At 36.2% G+C, this 27031-nt stretch overlaps 1 protein-coding gene across 6 annotated transcripts; it reads left to right on the plus strand.

Moving 5' to 3' along the window:
- Positions 1 to 1233: 1233 nt before the first annotated feature.
- Positions 1234 to 17159, plus strand: LOC109792350 (argininosuccinate synthase, chloroplastic-like). 6 transcript variants are annotated; one of them, XM_083068227.1, is made up of 8 exons: positions 1234 to 2187; positions 2289 to 2456; positions 2625 to 2695; positions 3333 to 3547; positions 3894 to 4030; positions 4672 to 4854; positions 5048 to 5122; positions 10039 to 16485. In XM_083068227.1, exon 8 carries the CDS (start codon positions 12428 to 12430, stop codon positions 13487 to 13489), a length of 1062 nt encoding a protein of 353 aa, XP_082924353.1. In that variant the 5' UTR covers positions 1234 to 2187; positions 2289 to 2456; positions 2625 to 2695; positions 3333 to 3547; positions 3894 to 4030; positions 4672 to 4854; positions 5048 to 5122; positions 10039 to 12427; the 3' UTR covers positions 13490 to 16485. The 6 variants fall into 6 exon arrangements, 5 of the variants coding, with proteins under 5 accessions (XP_082924353.1, XP_082924351.1, XP_082924356.1 ...); XR_014431443.1 differs by lacking the exon at positions 10039 to 16485 and adding an exon at positions 5195 to 10032 and having other exon boundaries at positions 1909 to 2187; XM_083068225.1 differs by lacking the exon at positions 2625 to 2695 and having other exon boundaries at positions 1243 to 2187.
- The last annotated feature ends 9872 nt before the right edge of the window (positions 17160 to 27031 follow it).

Consider the following 27031-nt stretch of genomic DNA (forward strand, 5'->3'; position numbering starts at 1 on the left):
TTAATTCAAGTTCATCTTCATCCCTTCTTCATTCGGATTCAACTCAAGAAGGAGATCCTTGTTGTTCGGTGGAGGCTAAAGAAGAAAGATCATCCACTTCTCCAACCTACACCATCATTTTTGGTATCAAAGCATGGCTACTTCTTTGATTTTAGTAAATCCATTTCAACGATTGGAATTCTGTCTTTGTGTGTTTCAAATTTTCATTTGAGTTTCCTTGATTGGACTAAGTTTTTGAAAATTATTTTTGATGGATCCAAATGGTGTGGTTGCACTTTGATTTAATCTGCAACCTCACTAGTGTCTAGGAATCTACTTGTGCCAATTTTTGAATTGTTTGAGTCATTGATAATCTTGATTGTTTGTTTCGGTCATTTTGGAGTCATATGCATGTGATGTCTTTTAATTTCTGAATCTTAAGTTTTGTCAAGTCATGTGAAGTTCTTCAAAATGTCAAAACAATTCAAGATGTGCTAATGATTTGATGTTGAAAATTTTGAGTCAATTTTGTTGAGTTTGGCCGAGACTCATTGTTACTATATGTGCCTTGTTTGTGTGCTTTTTGCTTTACAAATTTGAGTTCATATTCATCATTAGATCATTGATGAATTCCTAGAGTTAGGATTCCATCGTGTTTAAGAGTTTTCAAATTTTACCTTCTAATTCAAATCTTAATTCAATCATTGTCATTTTAAGTGATATACCTATTTCTAGTGCATTATTTGTTTTGGATTCAAATTTTGGAAAATTGATTGCTGAAAAACAGAGAAAATACAGAGCATATTGAATCAAAAGAGCTAGGAAAAGAAAAGAAAACAAAATACAAGATAATCCAAAACATACTCCAAATTTTAGTGCACTAGAACTTGATTTTCACTTGAAATTGTTCATTCTAGTAGAATCGGTTTATGTTCATTTGAATTGTGAAATTTTTTATGTAAAAGGCAAATCATCTTATCTGGAAATACTATTTGAATTCAGAAAAACAAAAGATAAAAAAAAACATAGAAGAAAACAAAACAAAAGGAAAAAGCCGAGAAGAGAAAAAGTAAAAAAAATAAAAAATTCAAGTGATTGATCAATTAGTTTTGATTCAAATTCTTTGGTTGTTCCAATTCTTTTTGGTTTTCTTAATCCGTTCTAGAGCCTTTCTAAGACTTTCCTTTTGAATGCTAGCTTGTATTGGAGTCTTAAGTTTCAATTTTACTTCCTTGGCAATCTTTGACTCTTGTCATTATACATTTGATTCTTCATTTTGGTATAAGCTTTCCAAATTGTACTTTTGTTAGTTGTCTAAGTTTTCTTTGAAAATTTTCTGTTCTAGAAGTTGCATTAAATCCTTGCTAAAGAACCAAACATTGACTCAACAAGAGTAGGAGAGGAGTATTGCTAGGCCTAAGGCCAAAGGACTTAAAATTTGCCTAAACTAGTGATATAAACTCCTAAATTTTCCTTCACAAGAGTGATCAATCCTATCATCGTTGTGAGCAACCTACTTTCATGAAATTGTTTTGTTTCTTGCGTAGGTTCTAAGAGCATCAAAAGATCAATATTGGTGACAGATTGAAGCAATAAAATTAGTGCCGGAAAATTAGTTGCCAAATCCGTCACTAAAGTGGTCTCCAAATCCATCACAAAATTATGTTTTTAGACTAGTAATTTTTCTTGCATTTTCTTTGAATTCAATCAAACACTATTAGAAAGTTACTTTCTACGTCGTCAATTTTACATCGATTTTAATAAAAACGTTGTAGAAATCAAATGTAGTAATATTTACATCGATTTTTTTTAAAACTAATATAAATATTTAGTGTTCTACATAGATTATGAATAGAATCGATGTAATATTCAAAACACGGTAACATTTTAGTAAATAACTTTAAAATATAAAGAGACCTACATTAGTTTATTTAGGGACCGATGTAATATCTGAACCTCTTGTACATGCTACACCAAAACTCTTGAAATCTTTCACCCCCATTTTAGCTTCCAAGGTGAGGGTCATCGTCAGGGTCAGGCCCTTCCTTGCACATGAAACCTCATCAAGAAACGGTGACCCCAGCCCTTCCTTGCACACGAAACCTCATCAAGAAACGGCGACCCCATTTCGTGCATCTCCGTCCTCGACCAAGATTTCGAGTCTCCGCAAGACGAGGTTGCCGTTTATCTCAAAGACCCACTAACCAGGTCTTATAAAGTTCCCACCTTTGGGCTTTTCTCTTGATGAATTTTGGTTTTCACCATGTGGGGTTCTCAATGTTTCTGTTTCTTTTTTCATTTTTCCTTAGCCGGAATGAATGCTACCAGTTGGAGTCGTTCTTTAGGTAAGAAGATAACAACGTGGTCAGATATTCTGCAGAGAAGTTAGTCTCTTTGTTCCGGGGATCTTCAGTGGATGCAATGCCACCGTGTTTGCTTATGGGGCTACTGGAAGTGGGAAGACATATACTATTCAGGTGTGTGATCTTTCAGGAAACTTGTTCTTCAATTTGTTCTAGTCAGGGTTTTAAATTGTGGTTGGGGGGCTATTGCAAGGCAATTCCTGCATATGTGATTTGCATTGTCCATCTCCTAACCTGGTTACAGTAATTTTCTTTTTTTCATACATCTTTTTTTGTGTACAGTGGTCACACCAGGTTTGAAACTAACATCTCATGCATACTATCTCAATCTCATTACAAAGTCAACTCCGGAGGTTCACATCTTTTTACCTAGATACGTGAATTAGTTTTTTTTTCTCAGTAAATTCTGAATTTTGAGTTACGACAATGAGGATTTAGGATTAGTATCATGAGGTTTTGCAATGTCATATATCCTGGTTATATTTTTTCGAACATTAGTCCAGATATATGAATTGGTTTTAAATTTGAGCAAAATCTAAATTTTTAGTTAAGAGAACGAGAATTTTGGATTAGGGTTTAAAACCAAGATCGTTTATGGGTTTTCTACAGGGATTTAAAAAGTGTATCCTCTCTTAGATTCTTTAAATTGGTGTTACCTATTTGTGAATTTGAATGCATAGCCTGTTTGGTTTTGTGCCACGTAAGACAACATGCATGTCTGATTTGCACGTCCTACGTATAAGCTATATAGTTCATTAGGTTCTGATTTTCATGTTTTTGATCCACGTTTGGAGCTTTTGACATAGAAACAAACACACATTCATAGTAAACGGGATGAGGAATAGCACCATTTTTTTACGTTTAATAGCATGGGTCATGGTTATATTTTTTTGAATACTAATTGAGCAGGAGGATTTAGAAAACTTATCCACTCTTGGATACACTTTGTTGTGTTGAGTACTTGAAATGAACAGATGCTTGGTGTTGCAGGGAACCGATGAACAACCTGGCTTGATGCCACTGGCAATGTCCATGATCCTTTCTACTTGCCAAAGCACTGGCAGGACAGCACATATTTCATACTATAAAGTCTACATGGACCGATGCTACGACCTCTTGTTGGTTGCAGGCTGCAGCAGCTATGTGTGTTGGAATGGGCAGCTTCTCTGACCCGTATGAAGCGCAGGGACTAGCATATTTTTTAGGTTTGGAAATTTACTTCATTTAGGTCATTTTTTTAATATGCATGTTATTGGTGAGTAGGATCCACTTACTTCACTGATAATTAATCTCTATCAAAGAACTTGATTCATCATCTTTAGTGGGGTTGAATACGTAATTTAAAATCAGCTCATATACCATAACTCTTATGGAAGCCCTATTGTCTATCTTCTCTAAATCAAATTCAGGATTATTACCTGTCTTTAGTCAAGAAAGTTTTCACTATTTGAGGATTATTACCTTGTGTTCACTGCTTGATATATTGGTTTGGAGCTATTTGCTACTTAAGTTTAGTGTCTGTAATGATATTAAAAATCTCTTGATGTGCAGTTATTAGAGCAGCTGCCCACAGTGATACAGAGGTAGTTTCTGAAACCACGAAGGCTGGTGGCCTACGTGGAAAATTGAATAAGGTGGTGTTGGCATAGTGGTGGCTTAGACACATCAGTCATTGTTCCATGGCTAAGGTATAGATGTTTCCCCCTTTTTACCCCATTTTTTTTAGCAGACATCCATTGCAAGTTTGCAATATTGGATATTTCCTTCTCTTCGCATATATTCTGAAATCTGAATGACAAATCTCAGGGACTTAGAGATGAGTTTTTTTTTTTTTTTTTGAATTATTGATTTCTCTTTAGAAAATAATGTCTAAACATTTATTAGAATTTGTAAATTGAGATCAGAGACCATTTTGAGATTTTGTAGATGATATGATTGGGTTTAAACTAAAAAATGTTGTAGTTTTGTAATAAAGCATGGAAACTATAATTGGTGATCCTTATTTTTAAGAATTTGGGATGTGAACCGGGATATTGAGCAGTGGATATCCTTGTCACTTTTACCTGTTATTGTATATTTGTGTTCTTATTATAATATTTTATTGATGATTTTTGCATTATAGTGAGAATTATGGTTGTGAAGTTGTTTGCTTCACTACTGATGTTGGCCAAGTATGTTCTGAATTTTAAATTCATTTTCTGTAATTGAGATTTTTGTGTAAATTGTGTTGGAAAATGTGTTTTAAGGTTATAAGCTTCTGACGAGGGGAATTACTTTATGCAATTTTTGTTACAATGCCGCATCATCTTAACAACACTAAATTTAATAGGGTATAAAAGAATTGGAAGGTTTAGAAGTGAAAGCAAAAGCCAGTGGGGCCTGTCAGTTAGTGGTAAAGGACTTGAGGGAGGAATTTGTTAGAGATTATACATTTCTTTGCCTGCGTGTTGGTGCAGTTTATGAGAGGAAGTATTTGCTTGGGACCTCAATGGCCCGCCCTGTAATTGCAAAGGTACTTTTGCTCTAAGTTTAATATATTTATCTTCCTTGGTAAGGCCATTTCTTCTGTTAGCTCTTAGTGCAGTATTCCCTCTTTTTATATTGAAGAAGAATTATAATGATAATGATAGTGGAATATACTTATCTAGTTATCTTTATTTCCCCATTATATAAACATAGATTGATTGATATCTACTGATTGATAGGCGATGGTTGATGTTGCCAAAGAAGTTGGAGCTGATGCTGTCTCTCATGGGTGTACAGGGAAAGGAAACGATCAGGCATGTCTTACTATTAGTCTCACAACACTAATTATGTCATTTATGCTAACACTTTACTATGTAAACTTTTAGGTTCGATTTGAGCTCACTTTCTTTGCTCTGAACCCCAAGCTAAACTTTTAGGTGCAAAATTATTATTTAACTAGCAATAGTTGTATATCAAAATAAAATATATATTTTATCTTTATAATATATATATATATATATATATATATACATATATATGTTTATTACAGGTAATTAGAAAGAATCTAAAAAAATAAATGAAAGTTTTTTTTTAAAAAAAATTCAATCTACATCGGTTGTCAATAGAACAGATGTAGATTTGAGTACAAATTTACATCGGTTGTTAGTAGAACCAATGTAGATTTGTGCTGAAATCTACATCGATTTTGAAACTGATGTAGAAGTGCTTGTATTTCTAAGTCGCTCTATTCTACATCGGTTTTAGAATTGATGTAGATTACCTCGCAGAACCGATGTAGATAATACATCTTGTAATAGTGAAATTGTAATAGCTTGGAGGGATTATTAAGAAGCTGGTCAGGTATATCTAACTCCTTATAGATCACTCACGTGTAGATCTAGTGGAAGTGGCTTGAAAATTTCATATGATTTCAAGCTTCCACTTAGGGAAATCCGACTAGTTGCTTAATATTTACTCCTTTGATTTGTTTCAAATTTTTTGTTTACTTTAGTTTGTTAATTCGACTAGAATGTGTAGTTTTTAATTGTCTAGGTTTAGATTGAAATCCAAAAAAAAAAATTGTTGTAAAAATCATAAAAGCATTAAATTTTTTGTGAAAGCTTTGTGGAATTGAGATTACCATAAGGAGGTTTAGTGATTTCCACTTGAAAAGCTTGGTTATTAAGTGGCTCTTAGTATCTCACCTCCCTTGATAGTGAAACTTGTACACTTAGAACTCCAAGTGCTAGTCTTGTTCCCAGAAAAGACCAATTTTTTTCTTCTTCTTTTGCATAGCATATAAAAATCTCTTTACTTAACCATGAGTAATCCATCTCAAAGTGGTAGTGATTTAGAATCTCCTAAAAGTTTTTCTCAAATTGTTAAGGAGGTAGAATCACTAAAACTTTGGAGGAAACAAGAAGTACTTCTTAAAGAAAAAGAAAGAATTGAAAGAAAAGTACAACTTGTTGCTCTTGAGGAGGAAATACAAAAGGTTAAGCAACAAGAGGCTAAATTTTTGGAAAAGAAAAAAAAAAAGTCATAAAAGTTCCCATGGCTCCACAAGCCAAGAGGATGTAGGAAGTTTGAATGTGGATGAATACTATCAACCTACTCCTAGGAGAATAATTAGAGAGCCAAAGGTTAGGGAATCACGAGTTGATCTCCCTCCTTTCCATGGTAACGATGATGTGGATGCCTACTTGGATTGGGAAATGAAAGTAAAGCAAATCTTCACTTGTCTCCAAGTAGGGGAAGAAAGAAAAGTTTCCTTGGCCACCTTAGCTTTTCAAGGATAAGCTATGTATTGGTGGACAGCCTTGGTTAGGGAAATGCGACTCCGTAATGATCTGCCTATAGAATATTGGAATGATTTGAGGAGTGCTATGAGAAGAAGGCACATACCTTCCTATTATAGTAGGGAGCTTATGGATAAGCTCCAAAGACTCCAACTAAAGAACATGAGTGTGGAAGAGTATAGGCAAAGAATGAAGTTGTATTTGATGAGGGCTAGAATAAGGGAGAAAGAAAGGTTGACCATTGCAAGATTTTTAAGTGGTCTTAATGTTGACATAAGGGATAGAGTTGAGTTACTCCCTTATAGGGACCTTAGATGACTTGGTCCAACTTTGTATAAGGGTGGAACAACAACATTTGAGAAAAAATTCTTTTAAGAAAGATAAATCTCACTCTAGTTCTTATGTCAAAAAAGATTACAAGAGGGAGGGTTAATTTTCTAAATATGACTCTTCTAAAAATTTTGGCAAAGGTCAAGAAAAAGAAAAAGAAAAAGAAAAAGAGAAAAATAAGAATGCTATCACTTCTAGTAATAAATCTAGTGATATCAAATGCTTTAAATGTCTTGGGAGAGGTCATATAGCTTCTCAATGTCCAAATAAGAAAATTATGATTTTAAGAGGACAAGACATTTATAGTAGTCATGATGAATATAGTTCTACTACTACAAGTGACAGTGAGTCTAGTGATGAAGATCATCAAGTTGAAAGAGCTTATCCTTATGATGGTCAATTGTTGATGATTAGAAGGCTTCTAGGAAGCCAACCTAATGAATCCCATATCTCACAAAGAGAGAACATTTTCTATACAAGGTGTAAAATTTCAGATAAAGCTTGTTCTCTTATTGTGGATAGTGGTTCATGTTGTGATTGTTGTAGCACAAGGTTGGTTGAGAAGCTAGATCTCACTCCAGTTCCTTATCCCAAACCTTATCAATTTCATTGGTTAAATGAAGATGGGGAAATTATTGTGGATAAACAAGTGAAAGTCAGGTTTTCCATTGGCAAATATGAAGATCATGTGGTATGTAGGGCTATTAACAACATCACAATCAAGTACAGACACCCAATTCCTAGACTTGATGATATGCTTGATGAATTACATGGTGCTAACATATTTTCCAAAATAGATCTTAAAAGTGGATATCACCAAATAAGGATCAAAGAGGGTGATAAGTGGAAAAATGCTTTTAAAACTAAATTTGGATTATATGAGTGGCTTGTTATGCCTTTTGGCTTAACCAATGCACCAAGTACATTTATGAGGCTTATGAATCATGTCTTGGGAGAATGTATAGGAAAATTTGTGGTAGTTTATTTTGATGACATCTTAATCTATAGTAGGTCTCAAGACGATCATGTAGGACATCTTAGAGAAGTTTTGATGATTTGATGGAGGAGGCCCATGGGCCAAAGGCTTAACTACTAGGGCTATGGCTAAGATGATACAGGAAGAATGGGTCCATACTTAAGAGAAGCCCATTATACTTTTCAGTTGGGCTTTGACTCAAGCCCAAGTAGATTAGGTTGTAGAATAGGTTTGGGCTTTTGGGCTTGTATTGCATTTTAGGCCTTGTATTTCGGCCACCTAGATTAGGTTTTTCATTTCATGGCAATGTGAATTTAGGGTTAATCTAGGTTAACATGTGCATGTCATTTGCATGTAATTAGTATGGCATTTGGTATGCATTTTGGCCATGTGCACACATGCACATGGTGTGACCGAAATGATACTCAAATGAATACCAAATTACACTCAAATTGAAGGTGCACATGGGGTGACTAGATTTGGCTCCCAAAATTTGAATATTTGAATTCAAATTTTGGCGCCTAAGGTTAGTTAAACCATACCATGGTTTAACTTATCCTTAAGTTAAACCAAACGTGCTCACTACCCTAGGTTCCCTATATATTCACTAATGGCCGGATCTTGTACTACTTTTGGATCATATATGAGAATTTTACTCTTTACAAATTCTCCCTCCGAAAGTCTCCTTTGAATCCCTTCTCTACCCTACTTGAGCTCCTCTCTTTGTAGAGTTAGGATTCCTCACCTTCTAACCGGATTAGGTAGGTGAACCTTGGTTACACTTGCTCCTTCTTTCAAGCTTCAAGTCCTTGAATCAATCCAAGGATTCATGAAGGAGTTGATTGGAAGCATCCTTGAATTTTTCTCCAATGAAGACTTCATCAAGTGGTATCTAGAGCTCGGTCTTCAAGAGATAAGTGTCTTATCTTTTCATTGAATTGTGTTTGATCCGTGTGAAATTCTTGTGTCATTGTCTAATTGAGTTTCTTCCTTCACTAGATCTAATTTGTGCCTAAAATTTGATGGATCTAGTTTTCGGATTGCTTGAATGATTCATAAATGCTTTGTGATATTGTTGCTATCCTATGAATCATGCTTTACAAATTGTGCTTTAGGAATTCAGCTTATGTGCTTTTGTTTCTTTGAGTCTTGATTAATTTTGTTTCGGTTATATGCTTGCTTGAGTCTTTGATTTTTGAATCCTATGTCTAGTGTCATGTGTAGTTCTTTGTATGTCTAAATTTCTTAGCTATGCTTGTTGTTCTATTTTGTGTCATTTGTTTCTTGTGAATTTTCTGGACTTGGTCGAATCCAATTGGTTTAGTTGTGCTCCATAATTTGTTTTTTTTTTTTTATTTGAGTTCATAAACTACTACTAGATCATTAGTAGTTTTCTTAGCTTTTAGGTTTCCTTTGATTCAAATTGTTTTCTAAATTTCTTGTGTCAATCCGTGAGTAAACATTTTGAGATCATAATTTGGTTGCTGGAGATTTTTGGCTAGAACATTTTGAATTCAAATTTTGAGTACTAAAAATCGTGGCATGTGAATTAAGGAAAACAAGTGAAAAAGGCATGTGCAAAGTTCATTACATTTTGACCTAATTTGAGTGTCATTTGCATTCAAATTTCAAAACCGGTTTTAGTACACTTTTGAGGAAGTGACCGACAGCTTGTGTCTTCAAAATTCAAAAAGGATAAAAGGCATCTCCTATAAAAAAAAAGAAAAATAAAATTAAAAGAAAAATCCAAAAATAAAATTGATATTAAAAAAAAAATATAGCAAACCTAATTTTCAAGTAAAAAAGCCAAAAGGAGATTGTATTGTTTTGTTTGTGCTTCTCGGTTCTATTGTGTAGCATGGAGTGATTAACATGAATTTTCAGCTTGATCTCTTGAGTTCTTTTTGATTTGTCATTCTAATTCTAGAACTTATCTAGGAGTATTCCTTCTTGTGCTATCTAGGAGTATTTCTTCTTGTGCTAGCTTTGTCATTTTCTTTGTTCATCTAAATTGTCTACTCTTTTACTCTAATCTTGTCTTGGTTATCTCTAAATTATCTTGGCTGTTTGTGTTTGACATTGAATTCAAAGTGTGACCTAGTGTTGACCTAACCTATTTCATTAGAAACTAGTTCTACAAGGGTCATCAAAAGAGGACTAAGATAGAGTTGAGGAAAGGTGACAAAGGAGAACATTCTCGGTTAGCTACTAAACACATCAACAAACACTTCACATTCCTGGAAAATCTGTGGCTGCTGCACCTTACCAAAGTCGTGAAGATCAATTGGAAGGAGTTTTCAAACTTGAGTTGAAGTTCTTTTAAAAAAAAATAGGGCATTAGAGATGGAATTAGAGACGAAATTTTCGTCACTAAATTGTTTTTTTTTTCATTACTAAATTGGTCTCTAATTCCATCTCTAATTTCGGTGGTTGTTTGTTTAATTGCCCAACCACTTTGTTTACTTTTCTGTTCAACATTGTTTTTAATTGTAATTGGCCATTGTTGGAGTGTCTTGGAAGTGTCTTTGATACACAACCATCTCTCCTTAAGAATCCTAATTTTCGCTAGACTTGGTGGAAGTGGTCCTTGATTGGTCTTTGGTACCTCTCAAGCTTTAACCTTAGGAATCCGTTAGCTAGTTTTAATTTTTGCAAAATTACTTTGTCTTTAATTACTTGCTTCGTCTAGATTAATCATCACATCAAAAATCACAAAAATATTTTCATTGGAGAAAGGTTTTAGGTGAGGATTAACTACAAGGGGGATTAGTAATTTTTACTTGAAGAGACTTAGTTATTAAGTGGCTCTTAGTAGCTCACCTCCTTCCAAAGTTCAATTTGTATACTTAGTCCTCGAAGTACTTAGTTCAAACCTTCAAAAATTGATTTCCAAAAGTCTTTTATAAAAGAAAACCTTTCACCTATAATGGAAGAATTTTCTACTCCTCATAGTGATAGTAATTCAAGTGACTACAATGACATTTCAAAAGTAGCACATGAATTAAGATCACTAAAGGTTTGGAGAGAGCAAGAGGCCAAGCATAGACTTAAAGAAAAACTTGAAAGAGAGGCCCAACTTGCACTCTTGGAAGAGGAAATTCGGCTATTAAAGGAGAAAGAAGAAAGATTACACAATAAGCACCGAAGTAGACATGAAAGTTCTCAATTCCATAGTTCAGCCCTAGGAGAGTCCATGCATGATGATAGCCTGTCGCCACCCGTCGAAACGGACGTTGGCATTCGCGACGATGGTTGGACTCTTTTTAAAGTTTTGAAAAGATGGATTGCTAGAACGACTTATTCTCAAACTGAGACCTCATCGAACTAACAATTTTATTAAATGAGTCACCAATCCATGTTAATCTCAAGCAAGACCCTCCATGGATTAGTGGTTTTCGCAAAAGAAGGGTTCTTGGAGTCGCCACCAATGTTTTACTCAAAACATTGGAAAAAGATATAAGGCAATTGATTTCATAAATCAACTTTGGCCATTACAACCAGAGTCGGGTAAGGGAGTCGGTTACGTGCGAGGAAGGTGTTAGCACCCCACAACGCCCCTTTCGGGTTCCCTATGACGGATTATTTTATAAATAACAGTGTAAAATTACTAAATTACCCCTATTTATTAGAAACGACTATAAACGAGATATCTACATGATGAAAAATTTAAACATGTAATGCAACAATCAGAAAGCAATAAAAGAAAGGATTTGGAAAAAAAAACCTTTGAAGCGTGCTTTTATATATTCAAACAGACGTTAGGAGGCTTTTTGGCGCTCCTTCCCACTACACGCTCGCTCGCTCCTTTCCTAAAGATTAATTTTTACTATGGAAATCAAAAGGATTTCCCTTCGACTAGTTCGAATCCTCAAGCTAAATGCTCAGAACTCAAGAACTTTGTCGGATCGGCTCTCGGAGAGACTTCTAGGGCAGAACACTGCTCAAAAACCCTAGAATACTCAGCAAGAGGGTCCAGAAATATGGAAAAAGTGTGGAATGACGTCCAAATGACGTCCTATATATAGGATTGAGGCGCAATACGGCCTGGGAGGTCAATACGGCCCGTATTGAAGTTTTGAACTACAATACGGCCGTATTGAATTCAATACGGCCGTATTGAAGTTCAAAAACTTCAATACAGCCGTATTGGTTTCAGTGTGGCTGTATTGTAGTTCAAAATATCCAATACGGCCGTACTGAACTCCAGGGAGGGCGTATTGAGCTCCAATCCTCACACACCCTTATTTTAAGCTACTCTAAGACTCCTAGACCTACAAAGAGTCACCCTAGGGTCTTCCAGGAGTCTTTCCGGCTGACTTTCCTTCAGTCTTTGAGAGTCTTTGAGCTTTATTTCCGACCCGGACAATTTTAGGGGTCTACATAGCCTAGTCTGAGGAGATCATTTCCAACAACCTCCTAGAAGAACCCATAGGACCCCCAAAGTTAGGGAATCTAGAGTAGATCTCCCTTACTTTCATGGAAAGGATGATGTGGAGGGGTACCCTGATTGGGAAATGAAGGTTGAACAAATCTTCACTTACCATCAAGTGAGTGAAGAAAGAAAAGTGTCTCTTGCCACCTTGAGTTTCCAAGGCCATGCCATGTATTGGTGGACATCCCTTGTTAGGGATAAGTGCCTCCATAATAACCCTCCAATTCAATATTGGAATGAGTTAAGGAGTGCTTTGAGGAGGAGACACATTCCCTCATATTACACTAGAGAGCTTATCAATAAGCTTCAAAGACTCAATCAAAAAAACATGACTGTTGAGGAATATAGACAAACCATGAAGTTATATTTGATGAGGGCTAGAATTAGAGAAGAAGAGGATATTACCATTGCTAGATTTTTGAGTGGTCTTACTTTTGAAATAAGAGATAAGGTTGAGCTTCTACGTTATAGAGATTTGAATGACTTGGTTCAACTTTGCATCAAGGTTGAACAACAACTTTTGAGGAAAAATTTCAAAACAAGCTCATACTCATCTTCTTATTCCAAGAAAGAATACAAGAGGAAGGGTAAAACTTTTGAAAAGAAAAATACTTTTGACTCCTCCAAAAATCTAGACAAAGGTAAAGAAAAAGAAAAAGAAAAAGACAAGAAAAACACCTCACACACTAGAACCAAATCTAGTGAAATAAAGTGTTTTAAATGTCTTGGGAGAGGCCACATTGCTTCTCAATGCCCTAATAAAAAGGTTATGATATTGAGGGGCCAAGATATTTATTGTAGTCAAGATGAAGCTATTACTTCTTCATCTTCAAGTGAAGACGAAGAAGAAGCAAGTGAGGAAGAGTCATGTGAGGTCACTTACCCTTACAATGGGGAACTTTTTATGATGAAAAGGGTCCTCAATAACCAACCTAGTGATACACAATCCCAAAGAAAGAATATTTTTTTCACAAGATGTAATATCTCAAACAAAGCTTATTCTCTCATTGTGGATAGTGAATCTTTGTGCAATTGTTGTAGCACTAGGATGGTTGAAAAGTTGGGATTAACTACCACACCCCATCCAAAACCTTATCAACTTCATTGGCCCAATGATGATGGGGTTATGGTGATTAACCAATAAGTGGAAGTAGAGTTTTCCATTGGGAATTATCAAGATAAAGTCAAATGTGATGTAGTTCCCATGGAAGCTTGTCATATTTTGTTGGGTAGGCCATGACAATTTGATAAGCAAACACACCATGATGGCCTAACTAACAAAATAACTTTCACTCATAAGGGTAAGAAATTTGTGCTTCATCCTCTAACACCTTCATAAGTGATAGAAGATCAAGTACAAATGAAGACCAAACGTGAGCAAGAAAAAGGAGAGGACAAAAAAAAGAAAAAAAACTTCTAAAAATTAGGAATCAAGAGGATTTTAGAGAGACTAGTGTTCACTCTCTAGAGATAGTTTAAGAAGAGAAACTTGAAACAAAAACTTTACAAAGAACATCTCTCTTACTTGAACCATCTTTTTATATCCTCATGTGTAAAGGAACACTCACATGCACTGCCACAAATTCTTTGAAAACTTTTCTACCTCTTGAATTGAATTTGATGATGTATTTCCTAGTGAAGGCCCTATGGGACTTCCACCTTTTAGGGGAATAGAGCATCAAATAGATTTTGTGTATGGGGCTAGTCTACCCAATAGACCAGCCTATAGGAAAAATCCTCAAGAAACGAAAGAGATAGAGAAACAAGTACAAGATTTGTTGGATAAGGGTTGGATTCAAAAGAGTCTAAGCCCCTGTGTTGTGCCTGTTTTATTGGTGCCAAAAAAAGATGGAAAATGGAGGATGTGTTGTGATTGTAGGGCCATCAACAACATCACCATAAAATATAGGCACCAAATTCCTAGGCTTGATGAGTTGCATGGGTCATCCATATTTTCCAAAACAAATTCGAATCAAGGAAGGTGATGAGTGGAAAACTGCTTTTAAGACTAAGTTTGGATTATATGAATGGTTAGTAATGCCATTTGGGCTTACTAATGCACCTAGCACATTCATGAGGCTGATGAATCATGTCCTTAGGGATTGCATTGGTAGATTTGTAGTTGTTTATTTTGATGACATCTTAATCTATAGCAAAAGTATAAGTGATCATGTGGATCACCTAAGACAAGTCTTACTTGTGCTTAGAGAAAATCACTTGTTTGCCAATCTAGAAAAGTGCACTTTTTGTGTGGATAATGTTATATTTTTAGGATTTGTGGTGAGTAAACAAGGGGTTCATGTGGACCCTGAGAAAATCAAAGCCATTCAAGAATGACCTATTCCTACTAATTTGAGTGAAGTTAGGAGCTTCCATGGATTGACAAGATTTTATAGAAGTTTTGTTCCTAACTTTTTTACATTAGCTTCACCTCTCAATGAGTTGGTGAAGAAGGATGTGGTCTTTCTTTGGAAAGAAAAACATAACTTAGCATTCCAAGAACTTAAGCAAAAACTCACTCAAGCACCTATTCTAGCTCTCCCTGATTTTAGCAAAACCTTTGAGCTAGAATGTGATGCTTCAGGTCTTGGCATATGAGTTGTGTTGTTACAAGGTGGCCATCCCATAGCCTATTTCAGTGAAAAACTTCATGGGGCTGCCTTGAACTACCCTACCTATGACAAGGAGTTGTATGCTTTAGTTCGAGTCTTTCAAACTTGGGAACATTATCTTGTGACCAAGGAATTTGTTATTCATAGTGATCATAAATCACTTAAATACTTGAAGGGTCAAGGTAAATTAAATAAGAGGCATGCAAAATGGGTTGAGTATCTTGGGCAATTTCCTTATGTCATCAAATATAAGAAAGGCTCTACAAATGTAGTAGCTGATGCTTTATCAAGAAGACATGTGTTGTTGAACATCCTAGGTTTTCAAATACTAGGATTTGATGACATAAAGGAATTGTATGAGAAAGATCCTGATTTTGCTAACTTTTATTCTTTATGTATTCAAAAGCCTTATCAAGGTTACTATATTTCTGAGGTGTTTCTTTTTAAATAAAATAAACTTTGTATTCCCCAAGGATCTATTAGGAAACTTTTGGTAAAGGAGAGCCATGAGGGTGGGCTCATGGGGCATTTTGGGATTGAGAAGACTCTTTTACTTTTGAAAGAGAAATTCTTTTGGCCTCATATGAAAAGAGATGTTCAAAGATTTTGTAGTAGATGCATAGCTTGTCTCCAAGCTAAATCTACCACAAAACCTCATGGACTATACACCCCCTTGCCAATATCCAATGCTCCTTGGGTAGACATTTCCATGGATTATATCCTTGGTTTGCCTAGAACCCAAAGAGGAAAGGATTCTATCTTTGTGGTAGTGGACCGTTTCAGTAAAATGACACACTTTATTCCATGACACAAAGTGGATGATGCAAGCAACATTGCTAAATTATTCTTTAAAGAAATAGTGAGACTTCATGGGTTACCTAAGACTATAGTCTCGGATAGAGATGTTAAGTTCCTTAGCCACTTTTGAAAAACTTTATGGGCAAGGCTACGAACTAAACTTCTATTTTCTACCACATGTCACCCACAAACTGATGGGCAAACTGAGGTAGTCAATAGGTCTCTTGGGACTATGTTGAGGGCAATCCTCAAGGGAAATAAAAAGTCATGGGATGACTATCTTCCTCATGTGGATTTTGCCTACAATAGGGTGGTTCATAAAACTACCAAGATGTCTCCTTTTGAGATTGTTTATGGTTTCAATCCTCTAAACCCTTTAGACTTATTACCCCTACCGGATGTTGCTTCTTTTATTCATAAAGAAGGAACATCTAGGGCTGAATTTGTTAAGAACTTGCATGAGAGGGTTCGAAATCATATCCAATCCCAAACTGAAAAATATACAAAATATAATAACAAGGGTAGAAAGGAAGTTGTCTTTAATGAAGGTGACTGGGTTTGGCTTCACCTTAGGAAGGATAGATTTCCTTCCAAAAGAAAGTTTGAACTTAGTCCTAGAGGAGATGGACCCTTTCAAGTCCTCAAAAGAATAATCAATAATGCCTATGTCTTAGATCTTCCTTCTAAGTATGGGGTTAGTCTTAGTTTTAATATATCTGACTTATCTCTTTTTACAGGACTTGCTGACCAAGAGGAGGACTCCTTGGATTTGAGGACAAATCCGCTTCAAGAGGGAGGGGATGATGGAGGAGACCCATGGGCCAAAGGCCCAACTACTAGGGCTATGGCCAAGATGATACAGGAAGAATGGGCCCATGCTCAAGAGAAGCCCATTATACTTTTCAATTAGGCTTTGACTCAAGCCCAAGTAGATTAGGTCGTAGAATAGGTTTGGGCCTTTGGGCTTACATTGCATTTTAGGCCTTGTATTTCGGCCACCTAGATTAGGTTTTTCATTTCATGGCAATATGAATTTAGGGTTAATCTAGGTTAGCATGTGCATGTTCATTTGCATGTAATTAATATGACATTTGGTATGCATTTCGGCCATGTGCACACATGCACATGGTGTGACCAAAATGATACTCAAATGAATACCAAATTACACTCAAATGAATACCAAATTACACTCAAATGGAAGGTGCACATGGGGTGACCGGATTTGGCTCCCAAAATTTGAATATTTGAATTCAAATTTTGGCGCCTAAGGTTAGTTAAACCATGGTTTAACTTAACCTTAGGTTAAAGCAAACGTGCTCACTACCCTAACTTCCCTATATATTCACTAATAGTCGGATCTTGTACTACTTTTGGATTATATATGAGAATTTTACTCTTTGCAAATTCTCCCTCCGAAAGTCTCCTTTGAATCCTTTCTCTACCCTACTTGAACTCCTCTCTTTGTAGAGTTAGGATTCCTCACCTTCTAACCGGATTAGGTAGGTGAACCTTGGTTACACTTGCTCCTTCTTTCAAGCTTCAAGTCCTTGAATCAATCCAAGGATTCGAGAAGGAGTTGATTAGAAGCATCCTTGAAGTTTTCTCCAATGAAGACTTCATCATGATTCTTAGGCAAAACCACTTGTTTGCAAATGTTGAAAAATGTACTTTTTGTGTGGATCATGTGGTTTTCCGATTCATTGTTAGTAAAGAACGGGTTCTAGTGGATCCAGAGAAAATCAAGGCTATTCAAGAGTGGCCAAAACTAAGTAATATTAGTGAAGTTAGGAGTTTTCATGGGCTTGCAAGTTTTTATTGTGCCTAACTCCTCTACTGTTGTGTTACCCTTGAATGAACTTGTTAAAAAAGATTTACCTTTTGAGTGGACCAATAAGCATGATCATGCATTTCAACTCTTGAAGGAACAACTCACAAATGCACCCATACTAGCTCTTCCAAATTTTGAAAAGACTTTTGAGCTAGAGTGTGATGCATCTGGGATTGGTTAGGGCTTTGCAAACTTGGGAACACTATCTAGTGTCCAAAGAGTTTGTAATCCATAGTGACCATGAGTCACTCAAGTATTTAAGAAGTCAAGGTAAGTTAAATAAGAGGCATGTCAAATGGTTAGAGTTTCTTGAACAATTTCCATATATAATTAAATTCAAGAAGGGCAAAGCTAATGTTGTAGCTGATGCTCTGTCAAGAAGACATACTTTACTTGTGTCTTTAGGATCAAATTCTTGGATTTAATAATATTAGGGAATTGTATGAGAAAGATCTTGATTTGGTGATATTTATGAAAAATGCCAACAAAAAGCTTTCAATGGTTTCTATATGGCTGAGGGGTATTTGTATAAAGAGGGAAAGTTGTGCCTACCCCAAGGTTCCTTAAGGAAACTTTTGATAAAAGAGAATAATAAAGGTTGGCCCCATATGCAAAAAGATTTCCAAAGGCATTGCCTTAGATGTTTGGCTTGTTTACAAGCCAAGTCTAAAGTTATGCCTCATGGCACATATACACCTTTGCCTGTTGCTTCATCTCCTTGGGTTGATATTAGCATGGATTTTGTACTAGGATTACCTAGGAGTCAAAGGGGCATGTATTCTATTTTTGTGGTAGTGGACCGCTTTAGTAAAATGATCCATTTTATTTCATGCCACAAAGTAAATGATGCAAGCAACATTGCAAAACTCTTCTTTAGAGATGTGGTTAAACTTTATGGGCTTCTTAAGACCATAGTGTTTGATAGAGTTACTAAATTCCTCAATCATTTTTTGCGTGTCTTGTGGTCAAGATTAGGCACTCATATTCTATTTTCTACTACTTGTCATCCTCAAATAGATGGACAAACTAAGGTAGTCAATAGGTCTCTATCAACAATGCTTAGGGCTGTCTTGAAGGGTAATCACAAGTCTTGGGATGAGTTTCTTCCTCATATTGAGTTTGCCTATAATAGGGTAGTCGATAAGATTACCAATATTTCTCCTTTTGAGGCTGCTTATGGATTTAACCCTTTGACTCCATTAGACTTGACACCTCTTCCTAATGTTAATCATTTTATACATAAGGAAGGTAATTCATGGGCTGATTTTGTTCGCAAGTTACATGAAAGGGTTAAAAATCATATACAACTGCAAAATGAGAAATATGCTAAATCTATTAATAAAGGCAAAAGAAAACTTATCTTCGAGGAAGGTGATTGAGTTTGGCTTCATCTTAGAAAAGAACGTTTTCCACAACAAAGGAAGTCAAAACTTAGTCCCCGAGGAGATGGACCCTTTCAAGTCCTACAACGTATCAATGATAACACTTATAGGCTTGATTTACCCTTTGATTATGGTGTTAGCCCTATTTCTAATGTTAGTGATTTAAAACCTTTTGTAGGTGCTAGTGATGATGAGGATGAGTCTTTAGATTCGAGGATGAATCCTTCTCAAGAGGGAGGGGATGATGAAAGAGCATGGACCAAAGGTCCAACCACTAGAGCTATGACTATAAGATTACTTAAAGATGAGTGCTTCAGAGCTTAGAGGGCCCAATGGGCTTGGTGGGCCTAGGGTTCTCTTCACTTGGGCTTTACTTGGATAACCACCTCTTTATTGCATGTTTAGTAGTATAGGAATTCATGTTGTTTTGGTCTTGTATTATGGACCTTAGATTAGGGTTTTTGAGTTTTAGGCTTGTTGGGCCTAGTTTTGGGCTTCATGGGCCTTTGGGCTTTTGATACCCAATATTGGGCTCATTTTCATTCTTATAATTTTTCCTTTCCAATGTATTTGATTGGCCATTGTATTAAGGCCATTAGAATAGGATAATAGAAGGAATACATAATAGCATGAATCCAAAATTTCTAAATTACATTTAGAAGTAATTAGGGTTGTATTTGAGTCACATGTTTTGTGCCAAGGGTGGATGCACATGTGACTAAGTAAGTGCACTCTAAATTACTCCTGAATTTAATTAGAGATTCAAATTGACCGGTCACTTAAGGAGCACATGGGGAATCATGGATTTTGAATTCAAATTTCAAATTTGAATTCAAAATTTGGTGCCAACTTGTGAGCTTTAGTGATGGCTCCAATATGAGTGGATCTGTGCCTATAAAAGTATAAACCTTCCCTTGTGTAATCACTTTTGCATATATGAGAATTTTTGACTTTGCTTCAGCTATATTCTCTCCCAAAAGTCACCGAGTGCTTAGCCTTAGTTCTAGGAAAATCCACATTTCTTAAACTTATGAGTCTGAGTATTCCTTTAGTTCTTGTGCTTGGATGCTTCCATCCGTAGCTTTAGGAACTACTTTTCCTTAATTCAAGTTCATCTTCATCCCTTATTCATTCAGATTCTAACTCAAGAAGGAGATCCTTGTTGTTCGGTGGAGGCTAAAGAAGAAAAATCATCCACTTCTCCAACCTAAACCATCAAGTAGTCTTTATTCAGCCTCTTCAGGCTCGCAGTGAGTATTCTCGACCACTCCTGGTCCCAAGCATTATCAACCACTCCTAGTTGACTAGCTTCACTCACCAGCTCTAGTATTCTTTATTCAGCCTCTTCAAGCTCGTAATGAGTATTCTCGACCACTCCTAGCCTTGACCACTCTTGGTCCCAAGTATTATCAACCAGTTCTAGTTGGCTGACTTCACTCACCAGCTTTAGTTGTGACACCCTCTACCCCATTATTAATATACAACAAATGTAACAATAAAATATTTCTTTTCTTCTTTTTGGGTAAATAAAATCTTTCATAGTTGACAAATATTTCAAATATAACAAGGTAGAAGATTCACATTCGTAACTCATAAATCATAACTCCAGTGTAAAAATTATAAAAGAAAAGAAGTTAAGATTTTCAATACAATTTAGTGTAAAACAAGAAATCATATATATACAAATAATAATAAAGGAAATATAAATTAACTCCAGTAAAGGTGGCAGTGCCTCCTAGTTAGGAATCAATTTATATTTTCCAAATCATGTAATAAAATATAACAAGGATATTCATTCTGGTCTTTTATCAAGAACGTTCAAATTACAATTCTTAACATACAATTTCCTTGAATTATAAACTTTATCTACGATATCTCTTCGTTAGAAATTACAAAGAAGAGAAACTAAAGTTATAAAAACAATAACATATTAAACTAAAATAACTATGCCCCGATGTCACATCCTATCAGAACATGCCCAATTGAAGCCTTTAAGCCTCATCACCAACATCCTCATGATGCTGATCATCTGCAACACAATTTAAAACATATACAAAAACAACAAGGGAGTGAGAAACATCTCACTCAGTTTCAGGTGCAGAAATAAAGGTTAAATAGCCCACACACACACAACAAATATAAGTCACATGTAAATAACATAAATAATCAAATATCACATATATATTCATTTATCATGCTATGATGTCATGGACTCAACTCATAATTGCATGCATGTGGCGCCATACGGAAGATTCACAATTCATCGTTGGTGACCCTAAGGTACACCTGGTTACATCACTGGTGACCCTAAGGTACACCTTGTTAGCATGTTACATCGTGGGTGACCCTAAGGTACACCTTGTTAGTCGTGGGTGACCCTAAGGTACACCTTGTTAGTCGTGGGTGACCATAAGGTACACCTTGTTAGTCGTGGGTGTGCGGCCTCAGCGGCACACCTGGAGTAATATATGCATATGATGCATGTCATACATTCATAATCTCATGGACTCAACATTTAACTTATTACATAATTTCATTTAATACATCATGTCCTCATTTTTCATAGTCTCATAATCATAGTTTGTCTCAATAGTCCATTCTTAAGTCTCATGTCATTTGTCCATATTTCACTAGGTCATGTCATAAATACTCCTCATAAGGTCCGCACAGGAATTCACAGAGATCCAGAGAGCATTCTTGTTCATATTAAACCTCATTTATTATTAACATTAATTTCATATTCATTTATTACTTTCAACAAAGAAAAAGGTAGAGTAAATAGAAAATCAGACAGAACAACGGCACTTTCAACAAAAACAAAGTAGAATAAATAGAAAATCGGACAGAACAATGGCACCTTCAACAAAGAACAAAGTAAAGTAAATAGAAAATCAAACAGAACAACGACATCTTCAACAAAGAACAAAATAGAGTAAATAGAAAATCAGACAGAACAACGGCAAGGGATTGGGGGCCAATCCGACAAACAACTATCCAACAATTATCCCCACATCCCTGAGCGAGGTTCTCACTCCCCCCCTTACCTGGATAGGCAGAGTTGGAACTTGGGCAGGACCTCCTCCTCTGGATCCCCTCTTTCTTTTCCTTTTCTCTCTCTTTCTTTCTTTCTTTCTCTCTCTCTCTCTCTCTCTCTCTCTCTCTTCTCTTTCTCTCTCTAGGATTTCACTTTCTTACTGAATATAAAATTTTCACCCCCTGCCCCTATTTATAGGCCTCCTGGCGCAACCGGAACGGCCGTACTGATTTCGGAACGGCCCGTTCCGGATCCTTCAAACGTGGGCAAATTTCTCAACTGGAACGGCCCGTTCCAAAATCGGAACGGCCCGTTCTCAAAAAGCAGAACGGGCCGTTCTGAAACCAGAACGACCCGTTCTCAAACTCAGCAGAACGGCCCGTTCTCCCTCCGGAACGGCCCGTTCTCCTTGTTGGAACGGCCCGTTCTGGGCCCGTTCCCAACCTAAAATTTTAGCTTATTTTAAATGCTCAGAACGGCCCGTTCCACTTTCGGAACAGCCCGTTCCGAGTTACTCAAATGCCCCTAATACCTTTATAAAATTACGAAAATGCCATCAATAATTACGAAAATGCCATTACTAATAAAAATATCCTTTTAAGGAAATTGGGGTGTTACATTAGTATTCTTTATTCAACCTCTTCAGGCTTATAGTGAGTATTCTCGACCACTTCTAGTCCCAAGTATTATCAACCACTCCTGGTTGGCTAGCTTCACTCACCAGTTCTAGCATTCTTTATTCAGCCTCTTCAAGCTCGTAGTGAGTATTCTCAACCACTCCCGATCTCGACCTCTCCTGGTCCCAAGTATTATCAATAACTCCTGGTTGGCTGAATTCACTAACCAGCTCTATTATTTTTTATTCAGTCTCTTCAGGCTCGCAATGAGTATTCTTTGACAAGCCTTTCCAGGCTTTTACAAGTATTCTTTTCCTAGCCTCTTCAGGCTTTTACAAGTATTCTTTTCCTAGCCTCTTCAGGCTTTACAAATATATTATTTTTTTTTAGTGCATATAAAACTCTCATAGAGGATAGGATGATTTCTAAGGTATGCAACCTTAGTTTTACAATGTTATGTGTTTGAGTGTTTGGATTACTTTCATAGAGAGGATACAAAGGTTGGCTACACTCACTAAGGCTTATGTTCCTAAGTTCCACTTAGAACTCCTTAGTCTATAGAGATAAATACAATACATTATTGTATATTTGACTATGAACGCTCTATCTCTGGTTTCATTGCTTCGTGGGCTTGATGTCTTTCTTTTTCAACGCCAAAAGCCCAGGGCAAAAGCCAACCTTTCCAAGTTTGGATTCATGACATATATATAGTCTTGTAAAATTTGCCTGTTGCATATTGTCGCAACCCGAAAATTTTTGATCTCGCGACCTATGGTTTAGACATCCTTTTAAAAATCTCATCAATTAAGGAATGCCCAAACACCAGATTAATCCTTAATTAATGGTTTTGAAAATAGGTTCATGGACTCGCCACCAATGTTTTACTCAAAACATTGGAAAAAGAAAATGTTTTTAAAAGTCCAATAATGGCCTTGATAACCAGAATTGAGTTCGGAGGTCAGTTACGTGTAGGGAAGGTATTAAGCACCCCTACAACGCCTTTAATTGGTACCCTATGATGAAATTAACACGATAAGAATTAATAAATTAAATATTGAATCCCCTTTATTAATGTTTATTTACATGCTTAAAATATAAATTAAGCGATTAACCCTAAAATATCTACATTATGACGTTTATTATAACAAAAAAAGAGATAAAGATGAGGAATAAAAGGAAGAGAAGAAGATTGACTGAAATACCTCCTGAACAAGCTTTATTGAATCTTCAAATATGGAGAAGGTGCTTTGTGGCGACCTTTCACACTACAGTATGCCTCACAAATCTCAAGAAATACAATAGAAGGGAGAGGGAAGATAGAGATGCGACACAAATCTCAAGAAATATAATAGAAGGGAGAGAAATAGGGAATTTTCGTTCTCAAAGGAGTCTTATTCGAAATTTCTCTGGCCGTCCCTGAAAACTGTGCCCAAGGCCTCTATTTATAGGAATTAGAAGGGGTCAGAACGGCCTGTTCCGGATTCGGAACGGCCCGTTCTAGGCCACTCATTATGTGCAAATTTCGTACCCTGGAACGGCCCGTTCTAAAAATAGAACGGCCCGTTCTAAAAACAGAACGGCCCGTTCCAAAGTAAAAATTAACACAGGGTTGCCCATTCCAAAACGGCCCGTTCCAAAATTGGCTTGTTTGGAACGACCCATTCTGGAATTGGAATGGCTCGTTCCAGCCAAGCCTTTTTAGGTGTTTTAATCACGTTGGAACGACCCGTTCTGATATTGGAACGGCCCGTTCCGGGGTTCAGAATGGCCCGTTCCGATTTTGGAACAGCCCATTCAGGGTTACTTAAACCACCTTATTTGGCCTTTAGGCCTTCTGATGACCTTTCTTGTTGTTTGCCTGCTTCGAAAGCTCTTTCCCTTCATAACGGAGGTCTATTTCCTTGTTTTTGTGCCCTTGGACGAAATTAGGTGTCTACACATATGTTCTTTGAAGCTGATATAGTCGATCATGACTAATAGATCTTTCATTTAATGCTCAAGATCTTGCATTAAATGTTTTTTCCTGTTTATAGATATTGCGTGAAATCTTCTATGTTTTTTTTCTGCAGTGTCTAACTTTAACTGTTGACCTAGGAATTTCTTGTCTTGTTCGGTCATCATAGCTACAAAAAAGTTGCCTTTATCTGAAAAAGCAATGTACTTTCCTGACACACGCTTGATTTGACATTTTGGCATGCTTTTGGCTTTCTTTCTTCTTCCCTCTCTTCCTTTTCAGTATGTGACCATATTGAGTGCTCTTGTACGATTTTAGACACAACCTGAGTTATCTTTTGAGATTTGATTCTTTAATTGTTTGCATGGCCGTCTTTGTCTACATTTGGTATTTCATGTGCATCTCAAATCTTGATCTTCGTTTCAGCATTTTTTATTAATGCTTTGTCTTTTGCTTTGAGCTAGTCAATATTGTAGATGGACAAACGTTTCCGTCTAGAATGCCTTTGAGTTTGTGTTGTTCTTCATCTGATACTTCGTTGACTTTTGTCTAATTTTTTACCAACGTTTCATCTCAGTTCTCATGTTGCGTTCTAGGTGTTGTGCTTGACATGCCTTCGTCTTATATTTGTCTCATTCAAAACTTTGCTGGGAATTGCTTCATCTGAGTCAACAGGTTCAATATTGAATATCTTGGTAGGTTAAAATCAAGAAATTTTGAAAATAGTCATCTTTGGATAAAATCTGTTTAACCCCCTTCTAGATTCTAGTAAATAGGGACCGACAGAGTGGTCCGATGAGTGTGGGTTTGTCTGAATGATCACCAATTCTCAAGAGTACACCATGTGCTTAATGTTCAAAGCTGTAGAGGATCTGTATCCAATAGGTACCATTGCATGTCGTAACGCTGTGTCCCATAATCCTGATTACGTCTTCTTAGGCAAGCATGCGCTGAACATGGATTTGTTCTATGTGTATGATTGCCTGTTTTAAGATTTGAAAGTGAAGTTGTTGTTTAACGACTTCATCATGGGGGTTATTATTAGGACTCAAAACGTGGCGCCGACCTAGTTACATCCTAATAGTTGGGCACAAATGCAAGCATTTAACCATTTTTGTTGATGCTTGAACATAGTATCGTCACCTTCATTATTCCTACATTTCTATTACACCCAATCGGTCGATCTGGCTAAGTGGTTATCATTAATTAGTGTGTCAGAGTGGTAGTTACTTGATTGTTTTACTTCTTTATACAAGAATTTCAAAGTAGAATTCTTTAGAATAACCATTAGGCCAACTGGAAGACAGTTCTTTTGTGACGAAAATGATAATGACTAGTTTCCATTTTATTGGACATGTGTCCCTTGACACGATGACACCCTACCTAGGGAATATCTATCAGCCAAAGAGCAGGTCAACCTAAACTTATTGTTGAAGCTTCCAAGGCGCTTGCCTATAAGGCGGTTGATCAACGTGGTCGAATCTCTCGAGTTAGAAAATGACCTACTAGGTAAAATGTCATTTTTCTTGTGGCATAAGGATGGAAAAAATACCCGAACCCGCGGGTATTTATGGGTAAAATTCGCTATGGATAATAAATGGATAGACTAATTGGGTACCCGCAGATAATAGAGACGGATAATTTTTTACCCGTTTATAAATGGGGCGGGGGCGGGTATGATGATATCCATACCTGCGGGTACCCGTTTAATAATATTTATTAAATATTCTATTTATCCTTGTACCACATAACCTTAAAACTACACACTCTCACCTTATTTTCTTTCCATAGAATTATGTTGGATGTAATTTAATTAATTTTTTAGCTTTAATTGGACCAATAAGATTTATGTATTTTAAGTTGTTTACTTTCGTTTGGAATTGTGAGATTGAATTATTGTAACTTTGTGATATGAGACTTTCACTTACTTGTGTGTGATTTATTTATTTTAAGTTATTGATTATCTTGCATTTTTATTATTATTTCAACAGAATTAACGTTAAATACAAGTTCAAAATTAACATTAAATTTTTATTTTAATATTTCAATGATATTAAATATAAACTTAAAATTATTTGTAATATAATTTTTTTAAGTTCTTAAAAAATTTATAAATATCCACGGATATCCATGTATATTCGTGGGTATTTAAGAAATTCTTGGATACCCACTTAATGGATACCCGTGCAGATATGGGTGGGAATGGGGACAATTTTCATCCAGCGGGGCTGGGACAGGTTTACTATTACCCGTCCCCCATGGGGCCCCATTTCCATCCTTATTATGGCATGATGGTGAAAATCTTATTGATGTTAACTTGAATGTTTATGCAAGGATAATGGTGACTAGTAGAGGAACTGAGTTAAACATTTCCAATTTTCTGAGTGGTCGAACATAACAAGCTTAACAAGTTAGTCTCGTCCAAGGGAGCAAATCAAAGGTCGTTGCGATCCCAAAACTG

This window comes from Cajanus cajan, chromosome 2, assembly GCF_000230855.2.
Source record: "Cajanus cajan strain Asha chromosome 2, NIPB_CcT2T_4, whole genome shotgun sequence".
In the NCBI taxonomy this organism is placed as follows: Eukaryota; Viridiplantae; Streptophyta; class Magnoliopsida; order Fabales; family Fabaceae; genus Cajanus; species Cajanus cajan.